Source organism: Triturus cristatus, chromosome 1_1 (assembly GCF_964204655.1).
Source record: "Triturus cristatus chromosome 1_1, aTriCri1.1, whole genome shotgun sequence".
NCBI classification, from domain to species: Eukaryota; Metazoa; Chordata; class Amphibia; order Caudata; family Salamandridae; genus Triturus; species Triturus cristatus.
Window position 1 is genome coordinate 730714054 of NC_140579.1, and position 26571 is coordinate 730740624.

Sequence of the window (26571 nt, forward strand, 5' to 3'; positions counted from 1 at the left end):
GGTGTGTGTTGACACTGTTGCTCCTGTCCTCCCTGTTTAACTGAGACATGCAAGTTTCATATCAGAATGCCGGTCTTTTATGTCGGAAGAAGAGCAAGGCACTTTCAATCTTATAGTGGTTTAAAACTTGATTTCTGCGGCACCCTATTTAATAATGCTAAGAAAACTATTTGTCACAACAAAACCTTTTTTTTTATTTGGTGGCAGAGCAATGTTTGACGTCAGTTGTTGGAAACTTATTATCCAGTCTCTTCAAAGACTGCATTGGTTTCCAATTGATGATAAGATTACATTTTAAAATCCTTCATGACGGCGGTCTGGCTTTAGTATGAATACATGTGGGTGGGTCATACTCCTTGCCCAACCATGAAGCTCGATAGACAAGTAATGGTTTGTTCTCCCTCTTTATGAAGAGGATTGTAGAAGGCAAACTAAGTCAGGTTGTTCAAGCTGAATAGTTTGGCTGCATTGATCTTTTAATGGCCGATTGCCTTGTCCCACTTCATGAAGAGATTAACAAGCATTTACAATGCAGTGGTCTCTGCATTGTTAAAGTTAGAGCTATTGGCATTGCTCATGACATTATTTTTGTTTGTTTTTGTTTTTAAAACATTTAAAGAAACGGCATGCTTATTTACAATGTCAATAGCTTAATCTCTCTCAAATGCGAGACCTATTGCTTTTTTATAACTGCAAAATCTATTGCATTTGCACTGGTGCGAGTTATCGGTATTGTAAATGGTACCTTTGTCTCCGAGAGTGGGTGTATAAAGCAAATATCACTGCTTATCTGGAAAGCAAAGTCTGCCATGAATGTGGATGCAACAGTTACTCTTGCAATTCTTTAAAATATACAAACTGGGCTTTGACTTCAGCCAGAAAAATATTTCACGCTCACCTGACTCTTGGAAGTTTGACTTATCAGTCCAGGTGGAGTGGTTGCACTGCAACACCGAGGGGCTGTTTTAGAACTCAAATGTACTCTGCATCAGTCTCACAAAATCATTTTTCGCTAGATGAGCTGTATACAGAAAGTAATGTTTTCTTTTTCCTTCCAATGCAGCAGACTGTTTTGACCAGGAGTCAAAAAAGCAAAAAAAGACCTATTGGCACTGCCAATGCTCATTGAGATAAAAGGAGTGTTTTCTACTTAAGTGGATTAAATAAGATTCTCTTATTGGGGAGCAGATCTCATACTCTGCCTTCATTGTTTTGACTCAACCACATAGGCAGGCCCACACACAAACCCTGAGAGTAAAGGGACTTGGAGGTCGTTGGATCACCCACCAGTTCGCCCTCGGTCCACAGTGGCGAAGTACTAATTATCAGCCAGCTTGTTCAAGATGTCTACGCTTTTCCAGGTGGACGGACGTTAATTTATAGGCAATAACAGCATCCATCTTCCCACGTTTAGGCTACTCAACACCATCTACGCAAACATTCGCAAATATAACCCGAAGAAACGATCTACAAGTAAGCCACATTTTTCAGGAAATAAGATCTGGAAGCCAGATGCTTCAGAAAAGCCTTCAATCCTAATTCGTGTGAATGCGAAAATCCCTCCACCCCGCCAAAGACTGCTTATTAGGTGGGCCAACTCACCGTCTCGTTTGGCTTACAGCCAATAAAGCTCATGTATTTAATTCCAACATTGATCTATTGCAGATCACGCGCCGGATCACCTTGTGTTAATTACACAACCCATGTGAGACTACTGGAACATGGCATGATGAATAGACCCAGTCACGCAGGGTAGTTGGGAAGGTAACACGATCAACGCATTTCAATTTTTTAAAAAGTACGTAAAAACACGAAGATTTTCATGATATGTTATAGTGCCTAACAGGACTACTACACTGCCATGCTAAAGATGTAGGGATCCCTTTCAGTCAAGCATTAATGTGAGGCATTTAGAGGCCAGGCATCAGACAGAGTGCCAGAGAAGACTGGCATGCATGGCATTTCATATGTATTCCAATATGCTTTTAGAGCTCGCACCACACCATTTCGGGGTGTTCGAAAAACCGGAGAGTGCGGAGGCCCCGCCCAATGCCTACGACAGCCTTGCTGTGGCCGGGAATAAACACGCCCGCCTCCAAATCTGCCCAAAGCTAAGTCCGGGCACTAAACGGTATCAGTAGGTCCCAACATGAGCACCCTGTGCTGCCCCCACTCCGTTGCTTCAAGCCCCGCCCCTTCGGGACAACGCCATACCTTTGTTGTTCATGTTGACCTGTACGCTCCCGCACTTCGTGTACTGTGCTTCGCTTTCCTGATGCTTTTTAGCTTCCTAAAACCCTCTGTATCTTTCTCTCACTTGTTTCCGCTCCTTCGCTGCCTTTGTCTCTCTTCCGGTTTTGTGATGAGCTTCCTTGTTGTGAAGCTGCCGTTATATATACCGTCTAGCCCCTTCGGGACGACGCCATACCTTTGTTGTTCATGTTGACCCGTACGCTCCAACACTTCGGGAATAAACGCGCCCGCCTCCAAATCTGCTACGGTACTTCCCCATAGTTAAGTCCAGGCACTAAACTGTATCAGTGGGTCCCCACATGAGCACCCTGTGCTGCCCCTACTCCGTTGCTTCAGGCCCCGCCCCTTCGGGACGACGCCATACCTTTGTTGTTCATGTTGACCCGTACGCTCCCACACCTCGTGTACTGTGCTTCGCTTTCCTGATGCTTTTTAGCTTCCTGAAACCCTCAGTGTCTTTCTCTCGCTTGTTTCCGCTCCTTCGCTGCCTTTGTCTCTCTTCCGGTTTTGTGATTAACTTCCTTGTTGTGAAGCTGCCGTTATATATACCGTCTATGTCACCGCCGTGACGACTTGTTCGGAAATCGCTCTGTACATCCCAGCAAAGAGACACGAATAAACACGAACGTCCCTGTAAGAAAAAAAAAAAAAAAAACACGCCCACCAGTGTAAAAGGGACTGGGCTTAAAGAGAAAGAAGCGAAAAAACAAACCCCCGAATCCGAAAGACGGGGCTTGAATTGACAGACAAAGCTCTTCTCCAATGGCTGACCAGCATTTAAGAGGCCAGCCAATGGAGAAGAGGGGCCGGTTCAAGCCCCACTACTGGAAAACATTAAATCTCGTAAGCGAGACTGCGCAAGCGCAGCCTTCGCTAGCTGAGACCTAAAAACCTATCTTTAAAATCTCTTCCATCACCCATTTTTCTAAATACAGTACTCAGAAAAAAAAAAAAGATTTTGATTGTGGTTCCTGGTCTCCTTAAACTAGCTGACTTTTTTACTCCACTACCGATGGCAAAGGCAGAAAGATCTTGGCATCCTGAAGTTTAGTCTACCAGATTATGACGTATGGCTTTTCCGGTCTGAAATAGGATTTATAGTGAGGATGTGATATCCTCCACACCATATAAATTTTCCTATTAACTACAACTAGAAAATTGAGAACTTTTAGGGTATTGTGTTCAAGTCGTTTGGAATTCAGTATAAAAAAGTTTCTTTTTAAGAACTTGCCAGATTCCCCCCTCCTTACCATCCCTGCCCCCCTACATATACAGTATTTCATGGAGCTAATGAGGAAGGCTTGTCTTAGTGGAAAAGGCTGTTATGTAAGCACTGTAGAAAAAAGTAGGTTACTAATTAAGGAAGGGGGTTTGTTTGACAAGTGTTTCCAGGATGCCACACATAGATGCAGATACTGCTTGTAGGCATTTAAAGAATATGACCGTAATGAACTGTGAATTACAAATAACTTTCATTTGACACCAGATATTTAACATTCCTAGTTAGTCAGTTAGCCATGGTCAAAATGTAAATCTTAACACAAGAAACTGCTAAGTTACAACCTCTGCTTGTACTCATTCAGCCTTGCTCAATGCAGTGTAAAGTGGTGTCACTAGTACTTGCGTATACTTCTCACTAGGAAGGTGGGTAAACCCCGTTCTGTGAATCTTGAGCTTATGGTTATCTGTTCAGATAAGTGGTTCTTAGGATTATATTAAACGTATTTCGTCAAATTTCCCTCAGTCACTAAGGCCATAGATTCCCAAGGACCTACCTACTTTGTTCACAGTTCTTTAATGCAAAGACACTTTTGCCTGTGAATTAACACAATTTGAGTTTCTACTTCTCGTCGTCTTCAGCTAACCACAGACTGAATCAATGTTCCCCTCTGGATAAGGAACTTCTAGCCAGTTTCTGGGCTTTCCCAAAAAGCTACCCACTGTTCATTGGTACTATATGTTGCATACAGATACAAAACCTTAGTGTGAATCACGCATTGTTTTTTGTAGTGTATACATTGTGTATTCAAGATCACACTGGTTGTCATTAATTGCTTTAACAAATATATTTTTTGTATGTAAACGTAGCGGAAGCAGAATGGTACGCCTACTTGAAAATTAAAGTTCTGATGCATACTTACAACCACAGCTTCCTCACCTTGTGAATATTCCCAAGGCATCAAACTGGACCCGGAAACTTTTAGAGCAGTACTTCTGTGAGCTGGAAGATGACTTCACCAGGCTCTGCACCAACGTCATTCCACTCGGAAGTGAAAAGTGGAGCTTTATATAAGCGTCACCCATGCTCGCTGACATTCGTTCCTTTCTGCGCTTTTGGGTGTGTATCTGGAGCTACTTCTTGGCGATCTTTGCGCAAAATCATTTTCTGGTGTGCAAGATGGTGTCCCCTCCTTAGACAACAGAGTTCATGCCTTGTAGGAACTGTTGCAAACAGATGTCTGTGATAGACCCTTAGGAAGCTGTGGTTGTGGTGCATGAGGTGCGAGCACGATTTCAGGGCCTACAACGACTGCACCTAGATGAATGCAAAGGCCGTACGTGACTGTGAGGTTAAGCCAAACATCGGAAAACTCCATTTTGTGACTTGCAGAGGTCAAAAGGAAGGTCCTATTCCTGAAGTCGCTCCTGCAGCAGATCATTGTCGCAATCAGTCTTTCGAGTAAATACAAGAAGCACAAAAAATCAAAACTGGTATCTGCCTCTTCCCACAACTCTCGAACTCTTGTGGGACTCGGTGGCCTAAGTGTTACTAGCTTTTCTGGGCAATGTCTGAGGTCCCTCAACCAGGCTAACCAGAATGGCTGCGATGCAGCTAAGTTTGTGATTCGCTCTGGCCTGGACACAACTGACTGCTTAAGTTAGGCAATTGGCTCCTGTATATCAGTTTGGTGCCATGCCTATATGAGGTATACAGGCTTCTCTGTGAAGGTCTAGGCATCCCTGATGGACATGCCATTTAATGGCTCCTTTGATTAAAAAGCCAGGAACAGACGTTCTCAATCCCGAAAACTATCGCCCAATCTCCCAACTCCCATACCTATCTAAAGTTCTGGAGAAGCTGGTGAACAGACAATTATCTAATTACCTTGAATCTAATGACCTGTTGGACCCCTCGCAGACGGGTTTCAGGGCTACCAACAGCACTGAAGCAACGCTACTGGCAGTATCGGATAACATCAGGTCCTGTACTGACCAGGGAGCCGTAGCTTTGATACTTTTAGACCTGTCTGCAGCATTCAACACGGTCTCCCATAACAGAATGCTGGAAACCCTTCATAAAAAGGGAGTCCACTCTACAGCGCTAAAATGGCTCGGCTTGTTTCTCAGTAACCGAACACAAACTGTTCGACTAGGTCATTTCCAATCCAAACCCAATACCATCGGCTGTGGTGTGTGGCAGGGAGCATCGCTAAGCCCCACTTTATTTAACACGTACGTTTCATCCCTGGCGGAAATTAGTAGAAAGTGGGGAATTGGCATCTGCTCCTATACAGACAACACACAGCTAATGGTAGGTCTTGAGGAAAGACCTGAAGTCACCAAAATAAAGCTACATAATTGTCTCCCAGAAATGGCACAATGTGGATGCAGAAGCACTGCTTGAAACTAAACGCAGGGAAAACAGAAATCTTGCTCTTTGGAGGGGCCTAGTGGATTTGGGATGCCACGTGGTGGCCACAAACACTTGGGGCTGCTCCAATCCTTAAGCAATGCGCAATGAATTTGGGCATCTTCATAGATGACACCTTATCCATGAAGGACCATGTGCGGGCCCTTTGTGGCAAGGGTTTTGCCACCTTAAAACTGCTACACAGGCTTTTTCCATGGATCCCACTAGACTGTAGAAGAACAGTCACGCAGGCCCTGCTTATGAGACAACTTGACTACGGTTTGTGGGCATGATGAGTTTCTCTTCACGCGGTTACAGGTACTTCAAAAGGCCGCAGCCAAGCTAGTGTGCAATAAAAGCAGACTAAGCTCAGCATCCAAGTGCATGAAAGACCTGCACTGGCTCCCCATGCGCCAAGGAGCTGTTTTTAAATTGCTCAGCCACGTTCACAGAGCACTATTCCAAAACGGCCCCAAAATACTTAAGAGGAAAATCGAGTTCTATGTCCCTACAAGGAACCTACGGTCTTCATATCTAGCACTAGCCAGAACAAAACGTATAAAGAAAGGTCCGGAGGGCGCTCCTTCTCATATCTGGCAGCCAAGAGATGGAATGATCTCCCCATAGACCTACGACTCGCATCCAACTATCTGGAGTTCTGGAAAAAACTGAACTCCTCTGTTCCCTAAAAACTAACACCTACTTGCCTGTACCAGCAGCATATTACCATCTTTTTCGCTATTAGCGCCTTGATATCCCCTGGGATGAATGTCGCGCTCTATAAATAAATAAAATAAAATGGTTCAACTTTTTGGTGAAAAAGCGTGCTCTGCCCTGGAACGTTGTAAAGAAAGCAGGCCACATCAACAATTCCACCCCTTTCAAGGCAACAGTAGGGGGTTACCAGTACCGATCAGGTCAGAGTCCGCCGCTAGCCCAACAGGTTCATGGTTGAAGACATGGCTTAGAAAGCATTGCCCGGAAAATTAGGGTAGCAGGCAGATTTGTCCCCTGCTCCACACACAGCTGCAGCCGCAAAACCTCTTCAGTGTCCCCTTTGTGGCACACAGCCTCCTTTTTGGGGGTCAGAATCAAGCATTTTCTCCAAGGGTGGCAAGCCATTGCACCAGACAAGTGGGTACCCCAAATTGTCAATCGGGGCTTCCCCCTCCCATTTTTCTTCCTACTCAATCATTAGGATGGCTGACACAGGATCACATGTCCATTTTACTGATGGACATGTCTCCATCATCAGGAAGTGCTGAAGGTTCCAGCAATTTAAGTAGGAACTGGGTGTTACTCGTGCTACTTCTTTGTTCCAAAGGACGCAGGCCATATACCTGTCCTGCAGGCCCCCAGGTACTACCTGCGGTTTGCAGTTGGCCAGGAGCATTTTCAGTTTGTGGTGCTCACTTTCAACCTCACCAGTTCATGAACATGATGGCAGTGGATGCAGAACAGCTTCAGAGAATGGGGTACCAGTCTTCCCCTACCTTGAGAACTGGATGTTGATGGCAGGCTTGCTCCAGGCAGTCATCAACCACCTCCAGAAGACAGCGAACCATGTGCCAAAGTCACACCTCACTCCTTTGCAGATGCTCCCAATATGTATCCAGATTTCGGAGGAGACTACAAAAGATCTGCTGTTGTGGCTGCTGGACTGTGATTGGCAGACACCTCTCCTTACCTCATCCAGATTTGACAGTTATCATGGATACCTTACCTTTCTTCTGAGATGGGGAGGCCATCTGGGAGAGGTGGAGATAGCAGTCTTCATGTCTCTGGTTGCAGCTCAATACACATCAATTTGATGTAGCTGATGGCGATTTGCTTGCCGTTAAATTGCCTTCCTGTCCACCATTAGAAGAAAGCTGGTACAGGTATTAATGGCAACACCTCCGCTATGGGGCTGGACTACCAAAGAATTTTATGGTGGTGAACCACCTGGTGGAATCTCTAAATGCCTAGCCTTACAGACTCAACCACCGATGCCTACAGAACCCATGAATGGCATTAACACCTGGAAGTGGTGCAGTGTGTATTTTCATCAATGGTGAGAACCTTGGTGCGATCTTTTCACCACCACGAGAATGCTCAATGTGTGCCCTTTTTCATGTTGTAGTTCCCAAGGAGGTCTGTCGCTGAGATGCATTCCATCTAGAGTGGGGCTCGTGTCTCTTGTATGCCTTCCCTCTCAATGCTACTCCTGCCCAGAGTTCTGAAGATCAGGAACGACCAGCCCCAGTCATCTTGGTGGCATTTGATTGGCCAGGAGAGTGTGGTGCACCGAACTCCTGGGCATGAGACATCTGTTTTCTGATCAAGCTACAGTTTCAGGAGGATATTTTGTTGCAGCAGGGCGGGGTGCCTCAACTGTGACTGCCTAATCTACATATTCATGCCTGGTGATTTAGCATCAGAAAATGACCTCCTCCTGTAGTTTTCATGTTGGCGGCGAGGCGTCTGGCGACAACTGTGTGCGCTAGTCCTTAGGATGAGTTTGTAGTTTAGTTTACAGCATCCACTAGATAAATCCACTGTAGGTCAAGTTGTCTGACTGTTTTGGTTTATTTTGTCCCTTACCCAATGAGGACTTGTTCTAGGCACTGTTAAAGGCTATTTGTCGGCTCTGTCTGCTTTTTGTGGTTGCCGGATCACCCTTCATTGTTTAAAAACCCCTTTTGGTGAGAATTTTGAAAGGTTTACAACATTTCTTTCCACTAAAGCCCTTTGTGATGCCAAAGTTGGATTTACATTTGAGCACAATGATTTTGGCGCGGTTCCGTGCGATGCCATCTACTGGTGCACAGCAATATTTCTCTGAACGTTTCTGGATCCTGTCTGGTGCCTGTGGAATATTCACAAGGCGAGGAATCTTCGATTAGAGTATCCTCCTGAAAGACCATTACTGAAGGTAAGTAATTTTATTAGATTTCCATCTTAACCTTCTCAACAGGAGATGCTTAATGTGCTTCATATGGTCCCTTCCACTGTGCTTGAACCAATTTGGGTACCTTTTCAACCATAGTATATAGTGGAAAGGCTTAATGATGGTAAAATAATTTGGTAAAAATGTCTTCTGTAACTCGTATTCAACTCACTATTTAACTTTTCTCTTTATGTAGAGGCTAAAGGATCTAAAGCAGAGAGAATTTGCTCGTAACATTTCTTCAAGATCACGCAAAGATGAGAAGAAGCAGGAGAAGGCTTTGAGGCGCCTATTGGAGCTAGCAGAGCAGAGGAAGCAATCTGAATGGTATGTGTTTAGTAAAGACTCTCCCCAGTTTCCTCTTCTGCTGATCTCTGCTGCAGAGGTCAGGTTTATAAGATTGCTGTGTATATTGCAAGACACCCTTTCAGTATTTCTTGTCTAATGCCATTCCTTTGGTCATGTTTGGAAGAATGGAATGCTACACTCCTGAATCACTCTTCAGTTCTCCAGGCTAAGATTTACAATTTTAATTGCTTCCACTTCATTAGAAGTTCTTATGGAAAGGAGCTGTCTGCATTGCTGTTTTCACTATCCTTATGTAGATGGAGCAATAGCCATTTCAAACATGCCATGCAGTTTTGTATTGTATTAGGTTCTTATATAGCGCAAACTGCCACCCTGTGGGTATCCTGGCACTTAGACTTGAGTGAGACCGCCATATGAGCAGACCGAAATGACGATGGAGAAAACTAAAGTTCCGTCCTTGGGAAGAGCCAGGTTTTCAGACTTTCTGAACTCGGTCAGGGAATTGGCTTGTATAGTGCTCTGGGGCAGCTTGTTCCATAAGTGTGCGGCAGCCACACTAAAAGCTCTGCCCCCTTCCTAGAACGTTTAAATCTGGTAGTCCTCAGATTTGCACTAGAGGAGCGAAGCTGCCTCTTGGAGTTACACCAAGTAAACTTCTCCTGCAATGGGACTGGGCCCAAGTCATGTACTGCTCTGTATACAATACTGAGCGATTTTAAAACAAACTCTTTCCTTAATAGGCAGCCAATGAAGATCTCAAGGCCAGAGTTGTAGAAGACCTACGCTGCCTATTTAGCGCCAACTTTGCTGCCATGGACTGGGCTCTCTGCAACCCCTGAAAGCTATATTGTGGTGCTCCCAAGTACAGGGAGTTGCAGTAGTCCAGCCTACTCAGGACTATATTCCTTACTACGAGGGAGCAAGAATCCTTTGGAAGTAGCAGGAGGATCTGCCGTAGCATGCTCATCAAAGAAAAGCACACGCCAATGGTTTTGTTAGCCTGTGACTCCGTTTGGAGATTATCTACCAAGACCCCCAAATTGCGCACCGAATTGACTGGAGCCATGGGTTCCTCCTCAGGGGTGAGCTTGAACTCCAATGGTAGATATTGAGACAATCTAGCAGTGGAACAGTATACCACCTCTGTTTTTCCCCCCTTTAAATTGTAATTAATTTTTCCTGAGCCATCCAGCCGTCTTACGTATACAGTCCTGGAACGCATCCATGGATACCGCTTGTTTCCCTTCCAGGGAGAACATCAATTGAGTGTCATCAGCGTAGTTGACCAGGTCAATTCCAAAAGATAATGGGGAACCGGGGCCGTAAATAGATATTAAAAAGAATAGGGCTGATTGCAGAGCCCTGCGGCACCCCATGGTGTACTGGAGACTTACTGGAAGTGAACGGTGTCATGGTCACCACCTGTTGTCTTCCGGATAGATAAGACTGTAACCACTGTAGAGCCCGTCCTTTCACCCCTATCTTCTCCAGTCTTTCCACCAGTACTGTATGGCTCACCGTATCTAATGCAGCCGACATGTCCAGTAACACTAGGACGGTAGCATTCCCATTGTCGGCTCGAATTCGTAGGTTGTCCATTACGGTTGCCAGAGCAGTCTCGGTGCCGCGACCTGGGCGAAACCCAAATTGGTCCCTATCCAGCAGATGGTTATCCTCGAGATCGCATGATAAGGTTTCACTGACTGCTTTCTCCAGGATTTTAATCCGGTATGGCAGGTGGGGGATAGGTCTAAAGTTTGCTGGAATCGTGGGGTCCAGTGAGGATTTCTTGAGCAGAGGTGTCACTACTACTTGCTTCCATACCTCCGGAACCACTCCTTCTTCCAAGGATTGGTAGCAAATCTGTCGCAGCCAAGGGAAGGTTTCTTGTCCGAATACTTTCCAAATTCTGTGTGGGAGGGGGTCAAGAGGAGAACCCGAGGGTACACGGTGAGCAAGGTTATTAAAAGAATCCTCTGTGAGAGCTTGAAAGTATTCCAGGGAGGTGTCCACCCGGGGTTCTTAGTCTAGCTTCTGGGGAAGGTTATCCTGGTCACTATTATTGTTGGGATAAAGATCTCCAACAATTTTAGCAATTTTTTCTTCAAAATGGGAGGCAATCTTATCGCAGAGTTTCTGCGATGACGCCACCTTATTGCTCGTACAAGTTGGGCTAGAGAGATCCCTGAAGATGTTAGAGAGCTTTTGTGCTGTTATGTGCCTGCAGAATAGAATTGGCATAGAAGTCTGCTTATGATTTAGAGATAGACTCCTTATATCTGGCCTGTGCTAATTTCAATTCTTTGTTATCCAGCTCTGAGTAGTTCTTTCTCCATTTTTTCTCAGCCTTCTTGCATGCTGCTCACTACTCTTTATACCAGGGGGCTGAGGCTGTATTCCTATTCTTGAGTCTTTTTACTGGGACTAGCAAGTCCAGAGTGCCGACTATGTGGTTGCGATCTATTTGATAATTTTCCTCTATGGAGATAGGAGCAAAGAGATTTAGGTTTGAAAAGGTAGGGTAAGTCCCGTTTTTTACTAATTTGGCCCACTCTTCCCTTTCGGTATATCACCGATCGGTTGTAATTATCCTCTGACCTGGGTATCGTGATGCTAAAGTGGATCAGATAGTGATCAGTCCAGCTTTGAGGCAGTATATCTGTCACTTAAGTCTCGGTCTGATTAGCGAACAGGAGATCCAGGACATGCCCCCCTTGATGAGTTAGTTCTTGTACCAGTTGTAAGTTGAGATTCACACGTTTGCCTTAAATTTCTCAAATGGTTGCTTAAGTTTCCATTGTCCCATAAGTTAAAATCCCCTAAAAGAATCGTTCTAGAGTGGGTTAAGGTCAGATTAGTAATAGTATCCAGAAGTACTTAATTTTGAGTATCTTTTCCTGGGGTCTATAGCGGACCATTCCTGTGAGTAGCCTGCTTTAGCCTCCTGCAGCGAAAAACCCAGGAGTTCGATCCCTGTAACATCGTCTTCCTGTAGCAGAGCAAAATTCCACTTTTCCTTGAAAATCACTCCAACTCCTCCTCCTCTTCCAACAGCCCTCGGTTTGTGAAAGATTCTATAACCTTCAGGGCAAGCAAAGCCCATTTCCACAGCAGCATGAATCCTTTTCTGGATTCACATGCTGTGCATTATTCCGACATACTGTGGTTGTTTCCGTAATTCTTCTTTTTTTTTTTTCTCTTGTCGACCACCATTTAGTGGTATGTCCATCCCCTGTGTGATGTCAGACAGTGCCCAAATGTTCCTGTCCGTAGACTCCATCTTCAGCATCATTTTCCCACTTTAGGTCTGGAAACAACGGAGGAGCTCCAGAAGCTTTACTGAAAGGTTGAGATTTTAGAAGAAAATCAACCAATTTGCTAAAGACTGCAAGAAGTATGTCAACGAGAGAGGGGGAATCCTTTCTCCCAACCCAACTCCCTTTCTCCCAACCACATGGTCAGAGTAAACGCAGGTAGGGGTTGTGGAAAACACCCCCTTCATATTCTCTCCCAACTGCCAACACAAGTTTGCCCATAGAGCCCCCATGTGGTCTGTGACCTTGGTCTCCCAAAGGATCGTCGAGACCAGGATTGAGACCCAGGCTGCGTTCGTACCCAAGACTCTAAAGGTACGTCAGTGACAGAGGCTGGAGCACTACACCACCATGGCCAGCACTCCGAGTATGCGTGTTTCATTGAGGCATCTTGGCCTGTTCAGTGACTACAACAAGAACATAGAGGAATCCAAGACAGTTCATAGAGAAGAGTCGGACGCCAAGATCTATGCGGCTGACGCAGAGAAAAAACATGTGGCAAAGAACGCCACAAAGAATAAGCACAAGGTAACCAGCCACTGAAAGACCCGGAGTCAAAAGGCCCCGGACAATAGGTCCCACAAAGCAGCCTGGCTGCTGAAACAATCATCGAACGAAGATCTGCCGAAATCCTAAAAGCCACACAGATCTGAACCGAGGGCTACCGATGGAAGCAAGGCACAGTCGAAATCTTCGACAATGCCATCCTCTTGAGAGGGGGCGAGAGAAGCAGAACCGTTGACTCTCAAAGAGGCTGGAGCTCAGATCAGAAAGCCCTCTAAGTAGAGTGCAAGAAGAGAAGGCTCGAGGCCGAAAAGACTGCACTACAAAAAGGAGTTGGACTCCTTGAAGAATATTTGAATGCCGACCGAGACTGAAGGCGACCAGTCTGCCTTGGAGGCTCCAGCAACTCCGGAACCTCACGAAGTAGAGTAGGGAGAGTTGTACAAACTCGAGGAGGCAAAGGGTTTCGACAAAGAATCGTGGCTTGATCTCAACATCGAATCTCCAAAAGCAGTGGACAACTACACTTCAAGGCCATAGTCCCCAGACGACCTTTCCCTGTACAACAGCCTCATCAAAAGCAAAAGGGCTGCTGAAGCATATGGAGTCCAGCTAGAGGAAGAAAAAGGAGACTTGTGTTTTCTCCTAGAGATCCTAATGCCATTCAACAATGGAAACCTATACCTACAAACGGTAATACGGATACTGGGCCAAGGGAAGGAGGAATTTCGGGAACCACTGCAAAGGCTGCAACACCTATAGTAGAAAAATACAAGCAGTCTACTCCAGACCAGAAATATATCCAGGAAAACACTCTTGCGGATTCGATAATTGTGGCAACCTCAAGGAAGCGCAACACCCTCAGGGCCACCACCTCAAAAAGAAAGAGAAAATATACATGCCTCAATGATTTATGCCATTTACAGGAGATGCCCTATTTGGACAGGCAGTGGTTCCATGCAACAACTAAAAGGACAACAAAATGGCAAAATCAATGGGGGGTTCTACATTTCAGGGGCTCCTTCAGAAGAGGAAACCCATCCTGAAGGCAGAGCGCCCTTCACATCAGGGCAGCAAAAGCAGCAGCGACAAGGTAGCTCACACCAGCCCATGCAGCAGACCTCTTACTAACATTGGCAACATCCTGATAGACAGCCGATCATGGACGAGGAAGGGGGGAATAGGCCAAACTCCCAGAGGGGGAAAAACAACAGGCAAGTGAAGTGACCAACAACACTTGCCAAAACAAAAAAACAGTGGGAGACAGAATAGGTAATTACCCACAGGAGTGGGAAAATATCACTTCAGACAATTGGATTTTGAATGTGATACGTCATGGATACTGCTTAGAATTGATCAAAGAACCACCACAAATTCCCCCAAAACCAAAGCAGTTTCAAGGTGTAGATCATACAACTCTGAAAAGAAGTCAAGAAACTCTTACAAAAGATAGCCATAGAAAGAGTGTGGTAAATATTTAAATTACCTGTACTATTTTTTATGCGGTAAAGTCTAGTAAGAATAACTCAGTCAAAATAAGAGGCAGAATCCGTGGTATTAGAGGTTCTGGAAAGGGCTTTATTCCTTACAAAGGAATTATAGTTCGAACTAGGCAACCATATTCCATCACCACGAAGGTTCAGGAAGGGATCAGCAATACATTATTGACAAGTAACAATATTTATATGGAAAGCATTGCATTAGGACAGATGCAGGAGGCGTAACAGCTGATAATACAGATAAGAATACACATACGTAAAAAATAGGCGTAAATACAGGCGTATACTAGAAACGTCATTAAAAATGATGTCACAAGTGGGTGGATCCATAAGAGAATCCTGCAGTGTCAGCAGAAATATTTTGACAGAGATGCGCGCGCAGCCGCATGACGCGTGATTGACGTACAACTAGAGGGTGAAGGGAACTTGACATTTGGCCCTACATGTGGAGACAGAAGTCTGGGGTGTCAGGACAACCTAGTCCTAAATCATATCTAATATCTTGTGTTTAAGGAACTATATTGTCTGGAAGGAAGGGTCTTCTCGGACAGATCCTATTCTATACTGACTGTTAGTGCGTGTACAAGCGTCTATGTGTCTACATGCGATGCGAGGGGGCAGGAATCTTTCATAGTAACAGGGGCTATGAATTACTTGCAAAAAGACAACGAGGCCGAGCCTTTTGCTCGGTAGCTGGAGGGATGTTTACCTAAACTACTAGACAGGAATGCATTGGATGAGGAGCGGAGCAGATAACTTGAAGGCTGAATACAGTTTTTGGCAGGCAACAGGCCGCGTCAGGCACCGTTAGCCGCGCAGGGAGTAAGACAAAGTTCATGGACACGGATGCAGGTCCAAGCTGGAGCATTTCAGAGGCAGAAACAGAGAAAGGCTTGATGGCAGAATTCAGGGCCTACTCGCCTTAACTACAAAACTAGAAAAGTGAACCACATAAAGTCGGTGGCCTTTCATACTTAGGAATGGAATATTCGACCCATTCATGGCGGATCTGAAAGAGGGCATGTTGACGTTGGACGCACATGTATTTGCGTCTTCATAGCTGGAACTGGAGGGAACATACATGTACTTATAGCATGTACATGGAGCCGTTGGGGTCTAAGATAGGGGACACAATTGACCATAAAAATTCATATTTCCACATTCCCTCCTTGTCCCCTACGGACCCTCATGAAATATCCATCTTCATCAATCCATCAATCTGTTCATATAGCATCATTTGTTCTTCTTTCTTCTTCCGGGATCTTGAATGAAAATTTGAAGGCGGGATACACGATGTGGCACACAGACCACAAATCGCTGGCCCACATTGTAGACACAAGCAGCAACTGAATAGTATGAGAAAGCCAATACCTAGGAAGGATAGGATCCTCCATCCCCAGGCTGACAACACGCTCCAGAACCAACCGGACCAAGTCCAGGTGCCTGGATTCTGGTGTATCTGGCTTACGATCTTATGAAGTCGAGTTATGGCTTTATATACTGACGGCGCGTTTTCTGGTATGAAAACACAGCAACTTGATCCGATGACCCTACAAGCTCCGCCCCTATCGGCCAGAATGACGTCAAGGACAAGACGATTTTGGAGAACAACGATCCGCATCGCAGACTGCTCCTCCGTTAAGTTGCCCAAAGCGGAAGTAGTTTCATTCACTACTGCTTCAAGGGTTCTAGTTAATCTACGTATCAGCTTGCTATTGGTGACTGTACCTATGTAGGGAAAGAAACCTTTATTGAAATCTGTGTATTTCTCCCATGCTGTTTCAGTGTAGTCGACAATCGGGAGGTCTCTCTGCTGTCTATTGTGTACTAAATGGGTGTTCCTATGATAATCAGGCGGGGCTAGGAAAACAGGTGGCAGAAGGAATGCAATGTAACGGGTACCATCCCAATCTAGGGGTAGGCGTATGTATGCGGTGTGACCACAGATGAAGTAGGAGTGACGGGAAGCTCTAAATGTAGATTTGCCTTTATCGCTGAATTCTATTACAGTGGTACATTTACTATGGCCCATGTGTATTGAACCATTCTTTCTTACACATAATTCGCCTCTAACTGGAAATACTGACATAGCGGGCAAGATCGGTGTAGCTTCGGATTCAATATTCAGGATCATAAGATTAAGTGTAAAGTTACCTAATCCATATACTTCATTTTCTAGATCAGTTCCTGTTCTTTTGGGAAGTCCCTCCTTGTTAGGGTAGCAGACTTTAAGTAAAACTAGGTTCAGGTTTCCCCATACCCAATTGTCTTGGTAAACTACTGTATTTGAATCTAGGGAATTAATCAAACTAAACCATGCTCCACAGGAGCCATTGTGTGTGAATGGATACGGAAAGAGGGGCAGAACTCCCTTGTATTGCTGATAGGGAGGGAGTCGGCCACATATCCAACAATTTGTAGCATTGCTGGTCTGATGAGAATGATGTAACATACTAATGAATGTGTTGTTGCGCAGCGCAAATCTATAGGACAACTCATGTGGGGGTAATTCACTAAAAGAATGTTCGGCAGTAGCATTGAAAACATGCTTGGAGATAGGGTAATACATGTGTAATAATATACCGGAGATAATAATCAGAAGACTTAGAAAAAACATAATTAACAATGTCACTATACAGTGACTACGAAGTGATTTACAGTACGCATGTGTCCTGAGCTGTTTCTGTCCATTTTTCTCTCTATTTCGGTCTAGAGGATACATGTCAGAGACAAATTCAACCGATTCACCTTGGAGAGGACTTAAACAATCAAATTGTCTGACTTGCTAGACCTTAGTTTCAGTTTATAGGTTTCATTCTTGGTTTGTTCAACCAGGGGTAATTTTGAATCAGTCTGTGAGGGAATGCAGGGCTGAGGGTTCACGTCGGACGGTAGTCCATAACATTTTTTGATGTGGCTCGAGTGCAACCACCCTTTACGTCCCTCAATCTTCACGGCTGTCCTTGTGGTCAACAAGACGAGCTTCGGCGACTGCCACCGAGGCTCCAGCTGGTTCCTCCTGTCAAAATTCCTCACAAACACGAGGTCCCCCGGAACCACGTCGTGGGGCTTCACCTCAGTGTTGTCGGGAAAAGCTGCAGCTACCTGTGAACGACAAGATTGTAGTGCAGACATCAAGGAAGCCAGGTAATCTGTCAGCATATTACAATCAACATCAGTTATTTTACGAGGTATGGGCGTCCCCCACATATTTGGCGGTCTACCGAAGATCACCTCATACGGAGATAGCCCTGTTCGAGAGTGTGCTACCATTCTCATGTAAAAGAGCGCAACTGGTAAAGCTACTATCCAGTCGACACCTTTTTCTCTACATACTTTGGACAGACTAATTTTCAGAGTTTGATTATGTCGTTCCACGAGACCTGCTGCCTCGGGATGTCGGACACAGTGGAATTTCCATTGGTAGCCTAACAGAAGTGAAACATGTTTCATTAGCTCGGATGAGAACGGCTGGCCATTATCTGAGTACACGATACGGGGCAAACCATACCATGAGAACGGCTGGCCATTATCTGAGTACACGATACGGGGCAAACCATACCGTGGGAAGAATTCTCAAACTAACTGCTTGGCAGTGGTCGGGGCAGTGTAATCTGAGACGGGATACGCCTCTGTCCACCGGGAAAGAGCGCATACAACTACGAGGACATATTTGAATCCTCGACAACGTTCCATCTGGATATAATCCATCTGGAGGACTTCAAAAGGGTGATCGGGGGGTTGAAATCCACCCTGGTCTACAGGTACGCCTTTTCCTGGATTGAACTGACAACAAATCATACAGGTACGTACTTTCTGTTTAGCTGCTGCTCGTAAGTGTTTATTAAACCAAATGTGTTGAATACTGTCTAGCATAGCTTTCTCTCCTAGGTGCGCTGGACTATGTATTGTGTTAATGATGACCTGAACCATTGAGTCGGGGAGAAACCATATAGATTTTCCCTTCGTCATCCATCCTTGATCCGTTTGGATCCCTCCTAATTCAGTCCATCTCTTTATTTCTTCTGGTGTAGCATGTGTCTGTATGTCAATTACATCAAGGGCGGGATCCTTAACTGTCATGCAGTGTGTTGGTGTCGGAACTATTGTCTTTGTCGTGTCAATTAGACGAGTCTGATTCTGAGCAGTCTGTTTAGCTGTTCTGTCAGCTAGGTCGTTACCCTGAGAAATAATGTCCGTCACTTTCGTATGGGCTTTGCACTTCATGATAGATATTGAAGTAGGCAGATGTATTGCATCTAACAGAGCTTGAATAAGGGGACCGTGCTGGATGTGGGCACCGTGAGAAGTTAAATAACCTCTCTCTCGCCACAGCACGCCGAAGTCATGGACTACTCCGAATGCATAACGTGAATCTGTGTATATGTTGACTTTCTTATTTTTGGCTTGAATACAGGCTTGTGTCAGAGCGATGAGCTCTGCTGCTTGAGCTGACAAGGTATCGATACAATTTGTTTCAATAATTTCAGTGTCTGTTGTGACTGCATAAGCGGCCACTAATTCTCCTGTATTTGTTCTCATGCATGAACCATCTACATATAATGTCAGGTCTGGATCTGATAATGGGATATCTGTCAAGTCTTGTCTGGGTTTCGTCGTAATAGTAATAACTTCAATACAATCATGTGCCAATGGGTCTGTTCCATTTAATGGCAAAAGTGTGGCAGGATTTAAAGTACTACAACGTCTGATTTCTATGTGTGGCTGGAATAATGTTAATTCGTAACCCGTCAGTCTTGCTATAGTCAAGTGTTGTGTTTGGGTCCGGTTCAGGAGAACCTCTACTGCGTGTGGTACTTGTACTGTCAATTGATGTCCTAACACTATGGCGTCGCTTTGTCTGATTGCTAAAGCTGTTGCTGCGACTGATTTCAGGCACGCAGGAAGAGCCTGAGCTACGGGATCTAATGTACTAGAAAAATAAGCACATGGCTTGTGTGATCCTGCTTGTTCCTGCGTGAGTACTGACAAAGCAGTACCTTCACGTTCTGTAACAAAAAGTGTAAAACGTTTGCTGTAACATGGCGTTGCTAAAACAGGTGCTTGGCATAAAGCTTTCTTTAAGCTTTCAAAAGCTTGTGTATGTTCCTGAGTCCAAGGGAGGACAGTCGGTGTCGCTGCCTCCTGTGTTGTCAACTGAATGAGTGGTTTAGCTAAAAATGCATATTGGGGGATCCACTGCCTACAGTACGAAGTGAGGCCTATGAAGGCCCGTACCTCCTTTTGTGTCTTGGGTGGTGGCATGTTTACAATTAACTGGATGCGATCAGGTGTGAGCTGTCTCCCCCATTTGGACAGCAAGTGCCCTAGGTACACAACTTGCTGGACACAGAATTGTAGTTTCGAAGGGGACACTTTGTGCCCCTTGTCGGCTAAGAAATGTAAAACCGTCAGTGATGCTTTTTCACATTCAGGTTCGTTTCGTGCTGTGATCAGCAGATCATCGACGTATTGAAGCAGGGCAGTGTTAGCTGGCATGTGAATACTGTCAAGTTCTCTTTTCAGTGCTTGGCTATAGATGCTGGGGCTTTCTGTGAATCCTTGAGGTGCGCGTGTGAATTTAAAACTTAGTCCATTTAAACTGAATCCGAACAAATATTGGCTTTCCGGATCGATTGGGACGCTAAAGAAAGCGTTCTTGAGATCAATTACAGTAAAGAACGTTGCTTCTGAATCTATGGCCGTTAATAATGAAGAGATATCTGGGACCACGGGGTATTGTGGTACAATGCATTTATTTAATTCTCGCAGATCAATAACTAGTCGATATACTGGTGGTGCTTTTGGATCGGTTCGTTTAAGAATCGGAATTATCGGGGAATTACATATATTGGAGTCGGTTTCTACAACCACTCCTTGTGCGATGAGCTCGTCAATGATTTGCAGTAAAGCCACAACAGCATCTGGCGGTAATTTGTATTGTCGCATTCGTGGTAGTACCACTCCTGTTTTGAGTGTGACTCGATATGGTGTAATGTGCATACAACCTACATCAGTGGGGCCTTGTGCCCATAAATGTGCAGGTAGATTCTGTAACCGGTGATCCATGTCTCTAGACACGTAGTGACCTTTAAAGTCACGCAAAAATAGTCGTACTCCTTCCGGAGAACAACATATTACAGCTCCTAGAGCCTTCAATGTTTTTATACCTAACAAGTTTTCTGGACATGATTTCGTAAGTAATAGATCTGTAGTCCGTGTTAATGGACCAACTGTAAATGCAAGTGGTTGCGATACTTCGTTAACAGTAGGCTTTCCTGAAAAACCAAGGGAAATATTTTGTGAGCCTGAGAGGGGTACCCCTGGGACTTCGCTGTGACGGATAGTGGTTCTGCTTGCCCCTGTATCGAGTAGAAACTTTCTATCTTTCCCTAATAACTGACTTTGTACATAAGGACCTTCTTGATCTACTGGAACCTCAATAAGGGGTAAGCCAACTTCCCTCTCTAGGCTATTTCATGTGTAGCGCTGATACTCTGGGTAGTCATTTTGTGCATACTGGTACATCTGTTGTGTCGTGTTTTGTGTTGCAGCAATAGGCTGTGGCTGTTGTTGTAGTTGTTGTTGTGGTTGTGGTACGGTCTGTTGTACAGCTGGCATAGGCTGTATATTCTGAGGTACTTGTAGTTGGATCTGATCCTGTCTAGGCGGACGTGGTCTCTCTTTCGTTATACCCGTAGAGATATTATGTTTCAGAACTGCGCAATCGTTTATATAATGACCTGGCTGTTTTCAATAGTTGCATGTCCCTCTAACAGGACCTACTGAATCATTGGACTGTGTCATACCCTTTTTATGACCGTCAGCTGGAACTGACTGAGCAACAAGCATTTTCATTTTCGTGTCCTTCATACGTTTTTGTTCATGTTCTTGTTCTTCCCTAATTCTATTGTGATGATATTGTAACATTTGTAACATCTGTGACGGTGTGTTTCCTTGCCAGGTACTCTCGAATTTTAGTACTCTACTCTTGACTTGGGGCAGGGAATTCTCAACTAATTTTGTCACAAACAGATGTGGATACGATTCACTGCTTGCTTTTATGCCACTATTAATACCAAAGCATTTTTCAAACCGGGAATAGAAATCACTAGTGTCTTCATCTTGTTTTTGTTTACATGCTGAGATTGCACCCCAGTCTTCCTTTTTCGTAGTTAATAAACGTGGTAGTACCTGCACTAATAATCCTGGTAATGCTGTAGTCCTTTCCCCAAGCCCTGAACCTGCAGCTCGGGCTTTTTCTTCATTTTCTAATACTGTCCAATCTATCTTTTGGTCTCCCACCTCCCATTCCTTTTCTTTGAGTTTCTCGTAAATACCGGCGGGTAATAGGACTTTTAGTATTTTCATAAGGTCCGGGTAAGTATACTCTCCCAGGAGTAACATGTCTTTTATCTCACGGTGAAAACCTGCTGGGTCTTTGTCATGGCTAGGTACTACTTTCTTCATCTCTAATAATTCAATTTTAGTTATGGGCGCGTACACAAACACGCGTTTAAGAATATTGTCCTCACCTCTGACTGGGTGCACTTCGCGTAAGGGATTCTGTCTGTCTATGTGATACGTTGTTCTTTCCAACTTGGGGGGAACTGAAACATGTTCTGGGCATACGAAGACAATGTACTGGTGTCGATATTCTAGAATTTCTTTAATTAAATCAGTACCTGAACCTCTCCATATATTCGTGAGTAATTCTGTCAATATATCAGGCAGGGGACCGGGATCGGAGTGTTGGCTTCTATATAATATAACGAGATGTTGTATCATGTATATACCAGCTAAACGCTGTTCGTCTGGGGTAAGATTCAAAAACGTGTGTGCCAACGCATCATCACTGTATTTTTCAGAACTGTCAGCCCATTGTACTGCTGACCTGGCTAATTCTTGTTCATCCATAGAATCGAGCATATGATACCCCCTTCGGTCTCGAAGTAATTTATCAGCAGCCTGGAATAAGTGTTCAGGGGACTTCATATTCAACATAGGGGCTTGAAAATGTCTGTTACATTCTGGACGTATCGGGCGTATCGGGTCATTAAAGTATCTGGTATTGTTACAAGGTCTTCCCCTACCTACATAGGCTATCGTTTCTAATTGTCCTGTGGGCATTTCTGATTCTTCCTCCTCCTCTCCCTCTGACTCAGTTTTGTCTGCCTCTAATCTGGCTTTATGTATTCGTTCTACTTCTTTGCGGATCTTTCGGCACATAACTACTATGCATGTCTGTTTATCATGCTTTCCCTCGGATATATTCCTACCCCATCGGGTAAGTACTTGCATTTCATCCTGGTCTACCTCGGACCTATCTCTGTCTCTGATCAAGCAGTTTATGAAGAAACGTAACAGTTGTCTCTGTATATCCGCTTTCTGGTATTCCATGGCTTCGTCAATACTTTCAGGGCCTTGCCCTGTTTGGACAAAGCGATATATATTGTCTAAATGTTTAATCATTCCTGGTAGCGTCGTTAAATATAGTGAAGCCCGTCGTATACGTAGTGATGATAGCAGCATTCTATCATTTTTACCGGGCACTGGATCATATCTACAATCTACAAGATGTTCCTTAAACATGTCGGACGTTGCTATTTGGGGTGTACGTTGGTTTGCTAAATCTCTAAGAGATGATTTACTTCGTGATGGTGGCGTGGCAAAAATTGCTGTCGCACCTTCTGAGGTGCTAGGCATGAAAGGATTCGTGGGGTGTAAGGTAGAGACTGTGGATGCAGGAAAAGCGGTGGAAACAGATGGACCTGTTGGATTGTGCGGAGGAGTTTGTTGTTGCGGAGGTGGGGGTGGATGATCTCGGCGTTGAGCACCATCGACAGGTGGCGTGTGTGGTGGACCATTAACATATTCTGGAGCTACATCGTCTAAATAAGAGGAAAGGAAAATATCTTTTGCGGTCTTAGGATGTGCTTTAGTCGGGAGTAATGGGAGTGGCAAATCTTTCGGTATTTCCGGGGTGGCCTTAGGTAAACCTTCGGCCAAAAGAGGATACATACCATTCATAAGAGTGTTTCGTTGTCTGTCTACTTGTTCTGTTTTTACTCGGATACCTTCTTTAACTAATACGTTTTCTCGGGCTCTATTTGAGTTCTCCCTACTTTTCTCTTCCAGTCTGAGCGCTTTCTCTGTGCGCCTATGCGATTCTTTACGCCATAACTCAATAGCATCTTTCTGTGACTGTCTGGCTTTCTTTTTCCATAATTCTTCTTCTACTCTCATGATGCAATCTGCATCCCATGTCCCAGCTGCGGGCCACCTCTGACTTTCTGCTAGATCCTTGGTGTAGTTCACCCATAAGTCAAGATATAATACGGCATCTAGGCCATGTTTATGATACATAAAATACCCTGGAGTGTCCCTAGGTGGAATGGGAACAGCTTCTTCGAGTACTCCTTTTCTAGTTTTGATCTGTCTTAATTTTGAAAAGAACGGCATCTTTAAACCTTGTTACTTGGTTCTTACTCGAACTGGATTTGAACACAATTAATACGATAAACACAATATAGAACACTCATTCATACCACAATTTTTGGACACAGTAAAACATTTAACATTTAATTTTTAACGAACAATGATAATTAGAAGAAAACTAGTTACTGACATAATACTAATACTAGATAATACTGAATTATATACATGAACATACTGGATATACTGCTAAACAGTACAGATACACTGCTAAAACAGTGCAGACCGGATCTGTGTACCCAAACCCGTCAGGACCGGCACAAATGAATGTGCACGTCTAACTGCCTCCCCAGCAACGGTACTCACCGGGTAGCACGGAACGGAAGGCCTCGGAACTGAACTGAACTGAACTGGACCAGACTGGACTCGACTCGGAACTTCGGAACCTGGTGGGCCTCTGTATACCTCGGATCTTGCTCTCTCAGCTAGGCTCTGGTCGGGATACTTCGCACTTCTCACCGCCTCGTCTGGGTGTTGATCGCAGCCTCAGTCACCCCCGCTTGGTCGGAGGGAGATACAGGAAATCCTGCGGGTACGCGTTGTTGTCCGTCCGGCTGTGGCAGGAGACCGGGCCTGCAACGCACCTCCGGCGCGTGAGATGAGAAAGTGTCCCTGTTCGGGCGCCAATTTATGTGGTAAATATTTAAATTACCTGTACTATTTTTTATGCGGTAAAGTCTAGTAAGAATAACTCAGTCAAAATAAGAGGCAGAATCCGTGGTATTAGAGGTTCTGGAAAGGGCTTTATTCCTTACAAAGGAATTATAGTTCGAACTAGGCAACCATATTCCATCACCACGAAGGTTCAGGAAGGGATCAGCAATACATTATTGACAAGTAACAATATTTATATGGAAAGCATTGCATTAGGACAGATGCAGGAGGCGTAACAGCTGATAATACAGATAAGAATACACATACGTAATGAAAATAGGCGTAAATACAGGCGTATACTAGAAACGTCATTAAAAATGTCACAAGTGGGTGGATCCATAAGAGAATCCTGCAGTGTCAGCAGAAATATTTTGACAGAGATGCGCGCGCAGCCGCATGACGCGTGATTGACGTACAACTAGAGGGTGAAGGGAACTTGACATTTGGCCCTACATGTGGAGACAGAAGTCTGGGGTGTCAGGACAACCTAGTCCTAAATCATATCTAATATCTTGTGTTTAAGGAACTATATTATCTGGAAGGAAGGGTCTTCTCGGACAGATCCTATTCTATACTGACTGTTAGTGCGTGTACAAGCGTCTATGTGTCTACATGCGATGCGAGGGGGCAGGAATCTTTCATAGTAACAGGGGCTATGAATTACTTGCAAAAAGACAACGAGGCCGAGCCTTTTGCTCGGTAGCTGGAGGGATGTTTACCTAAACTACTAGACAGGAATGCATTGGATGAGGAGCGGAGCAGATAACTTGAAGGCTGAATACAGTTTTTGGCAGGCAACAGGCCGCGTCAGGCACCGTTAGCCGCGCAGGGAGTAAGACAAAGTTCATGGACACGGATGCAGGTCCAAGCTGGAGCATTTCAGAGGCAGAAACAGAGAAAGGCTTGATGGCAGAATTCAGGGCCTACTCGCCTTAACTACAAAACTAGAAAAGTGAACCACATAAAGTCGGTGGCCTTTCATACTTAGGAATGGAATATTCGACCCATTCATGGCGGATCTGAAAGAGGGCATGTTGACGTTGGACGCACATGTATTTGCGTCTTCATAGCTGGAACTGGAGGGAACATACATGTACTTATAGCATGTACATGGAGCCGTTGGGGTCTAAGATAGGGGACACAATTGACCATAAAAATTCATATTTCCACAAGAGTGCCAACAAGGGAAACTACTCCCCTTACTGTCTGATCCTGAAACAAGATCCAACTCTGAGACCAATCCTGAACTTTAGGTTCCTAACCAAATTCATTTGTACTCAACACACCAAGTTGACAATACTTCAAGGAGTAATACCACCCTTAAGGAAGGGGGATTATAGGGCAACCTTGGATCTAAAGGGTGCCTACCTACACATACCATTCCATGAAAAACTCAAAAAATCCTTAGATTTGTTAGATAAGGTGCACTATCAATTCGCAGTGCTGCCATTTGGCATAAAAGCAGCCCCACGGGTGTTGACAAAGTGCCTTGCTGCAGTTCTGGCACACCTAAGAAAACAAGGTATCCATGTCTACCCATTCTTTGATGATTGGCTAGTAAAGGCGCAGTCGAAACAAAAATGCCAGAAGGACATTCAAATAGTGATCACCACACTGCAACGTCTGGGGTTTCTCAGTAAACCACAAAGTCATCATCACAACGAACTGGAATAGGTATTTCTGGCAGCAACCTTAATTTCAATGACCGCTCAGGCATATCTGTCCACAAAGGCGATCACAGAGCAAGCTCACCTGTACCAGAAGGGTGTCCCTGAAAGAACTGTTAAAAAAAAAAATAATGGGCATGAAAGCATCATGCATACCACTCCTAACCCAAGTAAGGCTGCACATGTGACCCTTCCAGGAATAGATATGCAACAAATGGTTGCAAGCTACCAGGAGATGATCTAGTGGTTGTCACAGCAAAGGTACAAAAGGAAATAAAATGGTGGAAATCCAAGAATGCGACCTTAGGGAGACCAT

The 26571-nt window shown here is 44.6% G+C and overlaps 1 protein-coding gene across 9 annotated transcripts in view; it reads left to right on the forward strand.

Moving 5' to 3' along the window:
• GPATCH8 (G-patch domain containing 8) overlaps nucleotides 1–26571 on the forward strand; it is an 826162-nt gene that overhangs the window by 710894 nt on the left and 88697 nt on the right. For all 9 annotated transcript variants that reach the window (XM_085648525.1, XM_085648516.1, XM_085648544.1 and 6 more), the window contains one exon: nucleotides 9010–9140. In XM_085648525.1, the coding sequence (XP_085504651.1) occupies nucleotides 9010–9140 (131 nt within the window). The remainder of the gene's footprint in view (nucleotides 1–9009; nucleotides 9141–26571) is intronic.